Source organism: Thermobia domestica, chromosome 4 (genome assembly GCF_964235325.1).
Source record: "Thermobia domestica chromosome 4, izTheDome1.hap1.1, whole genome shotgun sequence".
Lineage (NCBI taxonomy): Eukaryota > Metazoa > Arthropoda > Insecta > Zygentoma > Lepismatidae > Thermobia > Thermobia domestica.
Genome location: NC_137457.1, coordinates 23,705,081 through 23,718,690, shown reverse-complemented (window position 1 = coordinate 23,718,690; position 13,610 = coordinate 23,705,081). Strand labels below are relative to the sequence as shown.

The following is a 13,610-nucleotide window of genomic DNA, read 5'->3' as shown; positions in this document are numbered from 1 at the left end:
GAATCCCGACCGTATGAGCCCCCGCCTGGAAACTGGGTTTTCCATGCCCAAGGTGTTTACGCTAAGAAATTAGCCACAAGAGAGCTCCTTGATAATGAAATGAATGATAACGTTATATTAAACCATTATGAGGACTGTACTCTAATATTTTAGTGTAAGATTAAACTTTATATAGCTAACGTGAATTTTGTCCATATCATACTTGTCTGTGTATTTATCTGTGATCTGAAGTTTCAAAATTTGAAATACAATACAGGATCAAGACATGGAATATGCATTTGTAATTAAACAAGTTCAACCTTTGAATGAGAAAGGAATTTACGTTTTAATTAAAGTAAATGTAAGTATTCTTCAAGAATCCCTGATTATTATTATTAGTAGTAGTAGTAGTATTATTTGGATGATAGTTTCACAAAGAGAATATTCCACTGAAGTAAGTTTTGAGAAAACAGAAGATAGAGATGTATAAATATTTTAATAACAATTTTACTCGGATTGCAATAGTTTGTGGTAGTGAGCAAGGAATCAACATGGTAAAACATGCCTTATGACATCAAATTAAGGATGGAACTTTTGTCTTTTTGCAATCACCATAGAATCTGTAGAGTGAAAAATTAAGTCTAGATAAACAAAATTACGTGGCTGTTAGTAAACTTCTTTCCACTGGTTTAACTTTATTAATGGTTTTTTGATCCGTTACGCCATATGACTCCTGTTCAGTCTGCTAAATTAATTCGAGTAAAATACGAGACTACCAAAAGTAAACAGGTATTTTTTTTTTTTTTTTCTAAATGTATAATGTACTTATCTTAAAAGTAAAGATACTGTTATTTGATATAACACATCTACGTTTTAATAGAAATACCTAAATAAACTTCAAGTACTTCTGTCTATCACACATGTGTAGAAAGGCTGCTAAGAAACAAGTTTCCAGCTTGTTTATTTCGATCTAGATTTGAATCATGTCTGGGGTGGAAAGTATATCGTCGGCGTTCAGGGCAGAAGTCACTAACTCCAAAAACACACAAATGGAGTTAGGTACTTCTTCCAGTACGATACCGATACACAAGGTGTAATACACGACGTTTTAACATTGTCAGGCTAGATGTAGCAGGTGAAATTGTGATGCTAAGCGTTTTTATCCTTACCATTTCAATGTCATCTCCTACATCTAGCTTCGTAATATCCACCAGAACGTCGTATATTTCACCTTGTATATCATCCTCGTACTGGAAGAAGTGCCTAGCCCCATCAGTAGTTTTTTGAGTTAGTGACTTCTGCCTGAACGCCGACGATACATTTATTTGAACTATTTGAAGTACGATATGAGTATCTCCGCTGTAGTTTTTAAGTTATATGCAAACTGTGATCATTCTTCTCTTTTTGAATTACGAAGTCTTATTTATGGCACAATAGACGGATTAGAAGTGGAAATCAACAAGTTGCCATAAACGCAATATATTGATTCTTCTTTATTACCACTATTACAAAGTCTTATTTATGGCACAATAGACGAACTAGAAGTGGAAATCAACAAGTTGCCATAAACGTGATATGATGATTCTTCTTTATTACCACTACTTCCGAAGTTACCGTTATTATTGTTTACTCCGTACCTCGAGAGGTAGTTTTGTCTTTTGTGATTTTGTCAGTGAGAAAGAGGTCGGAACGTTTTTTTCACTTGATTGGTTGCATTCAGCTTCGGGGTCATGTGTAAAAGTAGAAAACAGTTTTCCCCTCTCTCTTACTGTTCAGTTTCTACGGTATTAAAATATTGACAATATAAACCTAATGCAAATTTGTGAAAGTTTGGTTGCGAAATACTGCACAATCTATACTTGGTGTAACAAAAGTCCGGGGTCACAAGGCAATTCACTTATGCGTAAAGAAAAAGCAAAAAAGCACGCAAGAAAGAAAGAAAAGAAAAGAAAGAAAGAAAGAGTTGGAAATGATGATTTTTTTCAATCTAAAATGATCGAATTTCTCCAATCGCACTAGCCGTTTAAGCTCCACAATGGTAAGGCTTCCTATGTTAAATCAGGTTTTCAGTTCAGCAAGTTGTTCGAACGGAATTTAAGGGTAGGCAAAAATGACACAGGGAATGTGCACATAGTTTTGCGAGATAACCTAGAACACCTTGAATCCTTTTCTCCGACATAAGAAGGAAGCAACCTTTAACAAGTGGCGAAAACATTCGGAGTTTAAATGTATTCAACGAATCTTCACAGTAGTATAAAAGGGTGTCTACTGAAATACCAAAATGACATTTCGTGACTTTTTTTTTTTTTTTTTTTAACCAAACCATAAAATTTCGTAACATTTTGAAGAGCGAATGTGGGTGCGAATTAGGCCAAATTTTCATCCATGCGATAGAAGCGTGCTTTGCTTGCAATTTGGTAGCATCTAAAGCCGACCATAGATATTGTTGGTGGTGAATTTTGACGTTCTATACAACAAAATTTTCCAGTCTGTACTTTTCCTTGCACAAATTAATAATAAAAAAAAAAAAAAATTAAAAAAGTGACCCAAGAGCTAAATTTCTTGACTTTCATGACCGTTTTCTGATTTCGTGACCGAGACACACCCTGTATAACCAACTGGTATGCATTGCACTTTACATGGCTTCCTGTATGTGGTCATTTTCAATGCCTGTTCTCCTTCCTATGGATTTGTAGTTTTTGTCTTCCCGCCATAAAAGCAGTCTCGCTTATGCAAGACACATGAGCATGCGGATGAATATCTTATTCGGTGAGTAAGTTTGTTTATTTGGACTCTCAACTTTTCGCTGGACGCTCCAGAGGAGATATTACGCATCCTTGACAGAGCAATGATGAAACTACGAACATGTTAATTAAAAAACACAAAAAGTGAAGATATTGAACCAGAAAATGTATTTGTACGACGTAATAAAAAAAAAAACACTTTAAATTGTAAAATTGACGTCCTTTAAACATGACAATATCTCGTACTATCAGTCATTCTATGGAAAATGTCAAATCGGAGAAACTAATTTTGGAAAATTACAGTTGAGGCAGCAGACTAGAAAAACACTACTATAGGAAATGAAAATACAAAGTGTTCGAAAACAACATCAAAGAACCGAGAGATGTATGCTCACAAGCATGAAAAATTTTCTTAATACTGTCCAATTTATTTTTCCTTTTCTTTTAAATAATACGACTACATTGAATTATTTTTCTAAAAATAGAACACACCGGTTGTTTCTGTGAATCTATCTTATTAAAGGAGAAATAACTTTCCACTAAAATCTTGCGATGGTTATGGCCTGTCAAATTATGCATGTTCAAGTCGGTGCTACGGGATCACTGTACCGTCTAGCAACGTAACTATACATTGTGTTTGAAATCAACATCAAAACAATCTACGGAAACGAATTTTTACACGAAAACATTAAAAAAATCATAGACCAACAAACAGAAATACGAATGCCTCATTTCCGAGCTATGGGCTGTCGAGAATTGGTCGAAACCAATGGGTCAAAAGTCGAGAACGAAATGTCGGGTGAAAGATCGTAATGATTACTTTGAGCCTATAATGTTCGCAAGGAGTCATGAAGCTTGGCCTAGATCTACCGATTTCATCACTCAATAGAACAAGAGAGCGTGTTCCCGCCATCTATTCTCAATCACGAGATTTTGACAGCATTGCCTTTCAGGCTATACGAAGAAAATCTTCTGAAGGTACAGTGGTGTCGAACTGCCGCTAAGTTTCGTTTTGTTATTTCTATTATTGTTGTTGTGTCTTTCCGTTTCAAATGTGCCCCTGCTAGCGCTGCTGCCGATGTGTGTTTTCCCGTGCCTCCCTCGAAGAAGGAGTGACAAGTTGCTTTGGCCAGAGTTGCCAGATTGACGGGCTTCGCTATGCACCGTCTTGTTAGCCATGCTAAGTAACCTACGATCTTCCGTCGTCAAGACTAAACGACTGAATGACAAACTGGCAACACAATGGAAGTCATTCACTTCTTTCCCCAAAGCAAACGCAAGGTTTTCTCCGTAAGAGAACGGCAAGGGTGGGGCCGAAGTATGTTTCACATATTTTCCGAGGACACACTTGAAATAGAAAAGCTCTAGTAGTTGTTCTATACTTTCGTTATTATTATTATTATTATTATTATTACCATTTAATTCGAATAATTGTTTCCGTTCCTACTATAGTTGTATGTTTTCTGTTTCGGGCATTTGACTTCAAAGTTTGCTGGTGCCGTTTTCTCAAGTGTGGCTTCGGAAAGTAAATTCACGAATCGTACCTAAATGTTCCGATGTGTTGTGTGAAGTAAAATATTTCTGTGATAAATGTACGGCTCAAGCTTGGCGAGTCATTGTGTCCACTACTAGACTGCATCAACGCTCCGGTGAATTTGAAACAGGAACAGTAACGAAGTTCGTGAGTCTTCTTCAAACGAAAAAGGTTTCATCAGGGTCTGACAGCTAGCACAATTTTTCATATCCACTGGTACAGTCCACAGCAAAACACATGAACATGTAAGTTTATTGTGAAACTACGCCTAAAAAACGCATTAAATCAACATAATGTCTAAGTGGCACGAATCACGCCAGAGAAACCTGGGCGTCCTCCGCTGCACACTTATTTTGGAGCAAAAGACTTCGTCCTTGGACAATAAAATTACATGCTCATGTTGCAGGTTTTTTGCTGCCGACTGTACATTAACGGAATCGGGTTATCAAGGTAAGTACAAGGTTCTTTTACCCGACATTTCGTTCTCTAGTTGTAGCACTTTGTTTATTCCTTCCGATCAGTTTTCGGTGAGCAATGGCTCTGAAATGACAGATTTATGCACTTAGGTTGATTATATATAATGTATGTGTAAGGAATCATTTCTTAAAGTTGTTTAACACCTCTTGGTTCTCCAGACTGAAATCCGCTGCCTCTTAATTCATGAACTTCATCAATTGCTTCACGATACTGGTTCAATGATACTAATACTAAAAATCCATCCACGCACTCACCAGAATAATATCAAACACATACGCAAAACCTTAGATTTTTTTCAATACTAAAATATACTAAATGTGAACAAGAGAAGCTTACTCAATACTTTAACAATTTGATCAAACTTAAGAAAATATTTACGTGATTACAATATCATACAATTCAAGATATTCACCTTAGCTAATTTTTCAAAATATTGCCGCTCCGCTTCTTCATACTTATATTTGTCAAACCATACCTTCTCTTGTGCAAGTGGTGATGCCATGTTGAATCTGGGGAAGATTAAAAAAAACACCTTATTAAACTTCCACTCAACATAACAGAAAATTCATGATATAGGGAACATAATTAGACTAATATACCTACTGATATACATACTGTCACAAGTTTGAATGTGAATAACAGAGTATTAACACCAAGGCAATTTATTTTGGTTATGTTTTACATTGATATGTTGTATACCTGATGCACGAATCATTTTTCGAAATGTCCCACCTTGGCCTTGATGCAGGCACGAAGTCTGCCCGGCTACTGGTAAATGCCATTACACACCACGTCCATGGGAAAATTGTTCACTGCTCGGGTCAAGGATTGTTTCAGACTGTCGACAGATGGATGTCGTTTATGGCAGACCTTTGCCTGAAGGACTGCCCAAAGTTTGTAGTCCAACGGGTTAAGATCCGGGCTGCTAGAAGGCCAATCAGTGGTAGAAATGAAGTCGGGGACGTTCCGTATCAGCCAGTCCTGGGTTGTTTTCGCTTTGTGGCCCGGAGCGGAATCCTGCTGGAAGGTCCACCTTTCTCCAGGGAACATGGTAACAAACAGTGGTTTCACTACAGGTGTTAGCACTGTGTTCTGGTACACCTTGGCAGATGTTTTAACACCTTGTTCGCAAAAATGCAGCTGGGTTGTGCCTGAGTAGCTCACTCCCCACCAAACCATCACTGAGGCAGGATGATGTACCCTCTGAACCCTTGGAGCTGCCTTAGCAGCTGCAGTAGATGGCGTGGCATACACATGGTCATTTTGGGCGTTGTAGGCCTGCTCAATTGTGAACACCTTTTCGTCAGTGAATAGAATCTTTCTGTGCAGATTGTTGGCGTCACGCCGCAACACTCTCTTTGATTTAAGGACCCTCAGTGACATTAATCTTTGGGTCAGAAAGTGACCAGTCCGCCTCTTATGTTCCCGTAGATGTAGGTCACTCCTGACATGGAATTTCTGCTGATGTTCATCTCAGTAGCCATCACACTTTGTGTTCGAACAGGATTTCTTCGAATTCTTGCTGCGACTGCTTTCTGGACCTGCGGGGTTCGCACCGTTCGTAGTGTGCCACTCCTTTCGCGGTAAGCTGCCGTTCCAGTCTCGGTGTATCGCTGTATAGCGCGATAAACGAATCTCTTGCTGATTTGTAGGGGTTTCAGGAGGTTGAAAATCTACCTGCTGTCTTCCCGACCTTGTGTAGTGCAATTACTGCTACACAATTTTCGAAATCGCCCCACTTAGGGCTCATAGTAGTCTGGTCTCTTGTAAATAGTTGAAAAGTGACCAAAAGCACAGAAAAAAGTGACCAAAATCTCATCATGCCCCTCTTTTCCTTTGTCAATTTCTTCATTGCCTCTCTCTCTCTGTTTGTTGTTTTGTTTCATCTTTTCTTCTTTACTACTTCTTTTTGAGCTTTCCCCTTTCTTAGATTTTCTAAGTATGCTTTGTAGTTACGGTAAGCAGACTTAGGAGATGTAACAAGCTTCTGAGTATGTGGAACCAGTTCTGGCCTATTTCCAAATTCCTTCATCCCAGACGTTATATTTAACTTAGCACTGAGAGTTCTCAAAGCCATGAAATATTCAAATTCATCACCTACTCTTAAGAAGAACACACAAGAAGCATTACACAAGACGAACATGATGAACCACACAAACACACACACCACACACACACAACGTTGAGCGGAGTGTTAACTATTACGAGAGAAAACAAAGACTATTATGATAGAATAGACACTGAAGGGTTTTCAATCCCATTTTGAGAGCTTAAGCATCCACCAACCATCCACTGTGCTTTAGAAAGAATAAAAGCTGAAGTGAGAATAAAGCTGACTATTTCACATGTGGCAGCAAATACTGAAGCTTTCAGAAGAGTAATGAGTAACAAGTTTCTGCCTTTTTCTATTTATTTTTATAATCTATATATACTCACAATTTATATATACCGGTAGTATATATAGATTATTTTTATAATCTATATATACTATATATAATCACACAAAAAAGTCACTTTACCTCCCAAAAAAGTAACTTTTAGTGACCAACTTGAAAAAAAGTAACTTAGTTTAAAAAGTAACTCGTTATGAGCCCTGCCTCACTCCATCAAAACTCAATACAGTATCAACGTATGTCATGAACAGTCAAACACACACTACCTGCTATCTTCCGCTTTATACACAGATGGCAGCACTGTGCCACTCCGGATGCCTACAGCACCACTCCAAACTTTATGACAGTATTTATGATATAACTTGGTAGCAAGTGTAGCTGGGAGTAAAACTAGTGAGACAAAAATACTTCAACCAAATTAATTAAAAAAAAAAAAAAACGCGGCGACGGATGCGACTGTAATATGCCATTGTTTAAAAAAGTGCGGTTACAGAGGTGATTACTAAGAAACAATATTTAACGGGAACGAAAATGAAGCTTGAGGCTTTTCTCCACTCTTCTAACAGAGGATTTTTTTTTTTTTTTTGGTAAATACTTAATATATGTCCCGTATTAAATTTAGCATTACACAGTGCAATTTTAAGTGTAATATTTTATTGTACAGGGTTAGCATAAATAATTAATTCATTTTGAAAAAGCTATATTTTAAAAAGTATTACACCTACATACATGAAAGATATATATATATATATCTATGAAAAGAATCACAAACTCACAAAGTTTGTATTGTGTGGCAGTACGAGGTTAGTACCTGTCGAAAATGAAAGAAAAAACAAGAAAATAAGATGTCGAGTATCGCCTGGACGTGTGTCGTGTCACCAAAGGGGCGCATATTGTAGAACATCTGTAGAGGGTGTATAAACTTGGTGAGTTTGTGTTCATGTGTGTGCATGTAATACTTTTGAAAATATAGCCTTTTCAAAATGAATGAACCATTTATGCTCGCCCTGTACAGCAAAATTTCAAGCGTAATATTTCATTGTATACATCGTTCATAACAAAATTCAAGATTACATTTGGATTCAAACACTTCGTGTTTCACGAACATGCTTTCGATCCAACTAGGCCGCTAAATGGAAGATTTACTGTATTTCAAAACATGACCCTGTACAAAGTTGAAAAAAAATAAATCCTTGAGTTTTACGTCCCACGGTTATGCCGGTTAGGCTAAAGGAGACGGTGATGATGAGAGAGGGGTGAAAATGATGGAATGAAGAAAGTGGGAGGAAACGGGAGAACCCCGAGAAAACCCAGGAGCACGGTGTTTGTCCACCACAAAGTCCATTTGGCGAGGGCTGGGATCCAACCCGTGACCCCAAGCACCAGAGGTGAACGCTCTACCTCGCTACGCACATACCCATCGTCGCTCAAGCGCCTACTACTTATGGCCGCATCTAAACTAGCTCTGCCTTGCGGAAGTCACATAGCATAGGCTAGTTTAATTCTTGCACTGTAGGTTTTAGGGTGTATCTAAACGCTGTATTATAAACAAATCGTGAAAGAACTACTTTTGTTAAACAATTATTACTGGTGGATTCCTAGCACTTCACTAAGATAAGAACGAGAGAAAGGCCTACCATGTCACCCAGCACAGTTTATTTAGAAGGAGAACAAGAAAATTAATGAATTATAATTTTTCGAATGACAACTTTTACTTTTTATTTTTCTTGTGCGCAGGTGCAGTTTTGGCGCACCACAGTTTGAATGATATATAGGTAACATTCAATGCTTTGCATGAAAAGATGGGTTATAAGCAACAAGTTTCTGCGGGCGACTGAATTAAGTGCAAAGTAATACAGCTGTATTTTAGGTTTACAAATGCAGAATTACTAATGTACAACTGATTTACAGGGCACCTGCTCTCTTTGGACGCACCTCCGCACGGGATCCCCACCTTTGCCCTGCTCCGACTATTAGCATTTTTAGTGGCCACATAGCACAAGTTGGTTTGTTTTTGGACTATTCTGCTACACATCCGAAAGCCATATTTAACGTAAATCGTAATTTTTTAACAATTACTTCTGGTGGTCCCCTTGAATTTAATCTATACCAACTGATATATTTTCACGTCACCCAGTGGAAACCTTCTAGGGGACAATATGAAGGAAATTAGTGTAAATTATAATTTTTCGACAATTCTTTCTAGTGGTACCTGTACTTTTGTACCAAAAGTAAACCTGTACTTTTTTCTTAAGTTCCCGCTGTCCAGCACACTCACAGAACTTCCAACCGAATCAGGGACCCCTCACAACAGAAGTGTAAGCGCTAACCCCTCTCCTCCCGTTGAGAATACATATTTTAACCAAGTTTCCATTTTTACACTGAGCTATTATCAATCTGTACACGGCGGATTAGTGTTTTTACCTTCTAACTGTATGTTAAATGTTGATCTATTATAATCATTCAAGATACCAGGCAGAAATAACTCCGAGATAAAAACCGGCTTTGACAACTATGCCACGTGGTTTCCGTAATTGCAGAATGTAATGCTGATACCACTTGCTATATCATGAATACACTTTGGTAAAAAACCTCCCTGCATGCACATGCAAGAAAGTATTACGTTACACTGATTTCAGATCTAATTAAAGCTGACCCTTTAAGTTAGCCTTAAGGCAGGTTGTAACCAATGAAATGCAAATACGAATGTATCGATTGATCACCTTTCATTACACAAGTAACATATTTCGGTTGATATTATAAATAAATCTATTTCGCTGGAAAATACATACCGTAAATAACAGAGTAAATGACAAACACACAAATCAATTTAGCCACAAAAAAATACCACCAAACTATGCACGTTTAGCTCAGATCGAAACCAGACGGAGAAGAAGGACCAGTGTAGCCATATAACACTCGTAAATCCACTAATCCTCCTAAAAAGTTCCCTGAAAGGCTAATGTAGAAGAAACTTTGGAGTTAAAACTCAATGGAGATTACCATTAATAGTTTTTGTTTATTTTAAATTAGACAAAACAGCGTGGGAAATAAATATATAAATTATCTTTATTTTATAGCTGCATTATTAACGAAGTAAGCTCCTCCCACTGACAAAGATTCCGCGTCATGTACTGCGGAAATGTCGTAAGTGGTGCCCAGAGTCGTTAGTCGTTACGCAGAGTCGTTTTGACGTATGATTAACATCGTACTAAAAGCCTTAATACTGCAAGAAACATAGGACTACTGTGTGTAGGGCTGTGCGAAATGTCGATATCGTCGATATCGATATCAGCTTATATCGATAATTGATATCGCAAAAATATCGACGTCGATATATCGAGATCGTCGATATTCTATATCAATATCCGATATCTTCGATATCGATATCCGATATCGTCGATTTTCGATGTCGATATCCAATATCGTTGATATTCGATATCGTCGATATTCGATATCGATATCCGATATCGTCGATATTCGAAATCGATTCCGATATCGTGGATAACGATATATAATATTGATATCAATGCTGTCGATATCGATACTCGATATTGATATTGTCGATATTCAATATTGGTGTTTGTCACTGCCTCGAAAAATCCGCAGCGGGTTTTGCTTGATATATATAGACCCTAACGCTTTTTGGCTCTCGATAGCAGCTGCATTTGCATTTCTTAACCGAATGAAACCAAATTGCACGATACTCGTATGAGGCAGAAAAACGACCTATTTCATGAGTTAAATTAATGTAGGGCTTGGGGGACTATGCACCCCAACATTCCATGTTAATTTGTAATTTCTTTGTTTACTTCATTTCTTAACAGAATGAAACGAAATTTACACAGGATTAGCATGGGTTAAAAATTTGGTTCCTTTAGAAGATAGTCCAAATCGGCGGTGGGGTAGGGATGTTTCTACGTCTATTTAATCCACCTAAATATTGTATATTTTACTTACATTATCGGCTGCACTTCTTCGCCGAATCAAACCAAACTTGTGCAAAAATTATATTGGCCAGAAATGGTGTTCCTTTCGAAGGTACCAGTATAGAGCCGGGGAGCTACCCTCAAAATATTTCTCATTGTAACATACATACAGCACCGTCTGCAAATCTATTTAAGTATGTCATGCATATCATTATTTTGTGTCTGATTTACGTATTAAATATATATTTTTCGTATAATTATTTGCATGTGTTAGATAATACGTAAAGGATTAGTTGTGGAAGTAATTGTGTAGAGTTTATTTCATTTTGTGTATTATTATTATTATTATTATTATTATTATTATTATTATTATTATTATTATTATTATTATTATTATTATTATTATTATTATGTGTGTTTATGTCAGTGTCATGGGAAGGATTAAAATATGTAAAGAATATTAACTAAACATGTCGATTTTGAATAAAATGCAATCATAAGGCAATGCTCTGGAAATTATAGGAAGTTGGAACGTAGCTCGCATGAAACCCAGCACAGAAAAAAAAGAGAAAAGTTGGAAGATTCTTTGTCTGCAAGCAGAGAACACCCAAGAGTTAGAAGCAGCTGGTCCATAGTTGCTAACTCTATTTTCCATAGAGAAGGGAATATGGCTGAAACTTCAGTATTCATAAGCCTACAAAAGATATCGACGAGAATAATACTAAGGTCGGATACGATGACAGTTGGAGACACCGAGACAAGAGCAGCCATTGTTAAAAATTCTTGCTGGAGTTGAGAGGTATATGCGAGATTTCCAATTACAAAGAGCCGTGAAATTTTGTGGAAATGACCAGAAATCACACCTTTTTCGTGTGAAGCGTCACCTCCAATTCCGCCAGCTCAAGTCCAGCCTACAAATTTGCAGCTCCCCTCACCTCACCGGAGCAAAACCGAGGAAATGAGCATTCTATGTAGAATCCTTCACTCCTGTATATAATTTTTCTTCCACAACTAATTATTTCATTGTTGTAATAATTTTCTTGAAGTTTCGATATTGTAGTATATAAGATAGGTTAGTCGCTGTACGGTATTATTTAATAAATGAGTAAAGAAAGGTTTATTTCAGTTCAGGACGACAAGTTCGGCAGTATAAACCTGAGAGAAATGCATGTGTAACTTTTATGTTTATCGGATATGACAGCATGTCATATGTTCAGTTCAGATGTTTTAATGTATATATATATATATATATATATATATATATATATATATATATATATATATATATATATATATATATATATATACAGATACAGTTTGCGGGCGTAAAACCGACCCGTCGTAATATTCTGGTATATTGTGTTTTTGGCAACACTTAAATAATCTACCTTCCTACCAAGAGATGGCGTGTCGAGGTCGGGTCGACTTACGTGACCTGCAGCAGTCACGTGCAGCCGCAGCCAGTGAAACTTGTCGAAACCAGTTGAGAAAAAGGCCTCGTTGTGTTAAGCCGGGTGAGTGTCAGTGTGTGATAATGCCGTATTCGATACCCGAGCGTGTTGCCATTGTTGAAGGGTTCATTCTTATTGGATCTTTTGAGAAAACAAAGAATTTGTTTCGGGAGAAATTTCCAGGACGTTCTGTGCCAGCAAAAAGCACCATTCAGGAATTGATTGAAAAATGGCGGCGTACAGGATCGGTTCAAAATGCTCCCAGGAGCAGACGACCATCTGTGTGCACACCTGAATTAAAGATGCAGGTGGAGGAGATAATGACAAGAAGTCCTCGAAAGTCAACCAGGAGATTGAGTCAACAGGTTCTTGCGAGTGAGAGAAGTTGCAGACGTGTTTTAAGGGGACTGAAGTTAAAACCGTACCGGATAAGTGTTGTGCAAGAACTGAAGGAGCCTGACCTGCAGAAGAGGGCGCATTTCTGTTCATGGCTGTTGAGCAATGTTGCCAGTGGTTTCTTGGATCCACTAATGCTCATCATGAGTGACGAGGCGTGGTTCCACCTATCTGGGTACGTAAATTCCCAAAACAACCGGTATTGGTCGACAGAAAATCCACACGCAATCCACCAGGTACCCTTGCATGATGAGAAGATTGGTGTTTGGTGTGCCATTTCCGCCACACGCGTTATTGGGCCCACATTCTTTGAGATGACAGTGAACAGTGACGTGTATATGGGAATCCTGGAGGAGTTTTATACACACTTGACCGAAGAGGAGCGTCAGTTATGTTACTTTTAGCAGGACGGTGCAACATGCCACACATCAGCTGCATCATTGTCCCTTGTGCATGAGATGTTTACACCAGAGAGGACAATCAGCAAAGGCTTGTGGCCTCCTCGGTCACCAGACTTGCCCACGTGTGACTTTTACTTATGGGGACTGTTAAAGGGAAGAGTATACGAAACAAATCCACACACAATTGAAGAACTCAAGACCAGGTTCCAGGATGACACCAATAGCATTACAACACAAGAACTGACAAGGGTATATATGAACCTCCTCAATCGTGCTCACATGTGTGTTGAAGTGGGCGGAGGACAC

General features: G+C 37.9%; 1 protein-coding gene across 2 annotated transcripts in view; it reads right to left on the bottom strand.

The window, feature by feature from the left end:
• The window catches only part of LOC145683772 (putative elongation factor 1-delta), a 49,747-nt gene extending 39,670 nt beyond the window's left edge, over positions 1-10,077 (bottom strand). The window contains exons 1-2 of one of the 2 annotated variants that reach the window (XM_081755338.1): positions 9,920-10,077; positions 5,147-5,243 (exon numbers count right to left, since the gene is read on the bottom strand). In XM_081755338.1, coding sequence (XP_081611464.1) covers positions 5,147-5,236 — 90 coding nt within the window. In that variant the 5' untranslated portion in view covers positions 5,237-5,243; positions 9,920-10,077. The remainder of the gene's footprint in view (positions 1-5,146; positions 5,244-9,919) is intronic. The other variant, XM_081755339.1, reaches the window with a different exon arrangement.
• Positions 10,078-13,610: the final 3,533 nt, after the last annotated feature.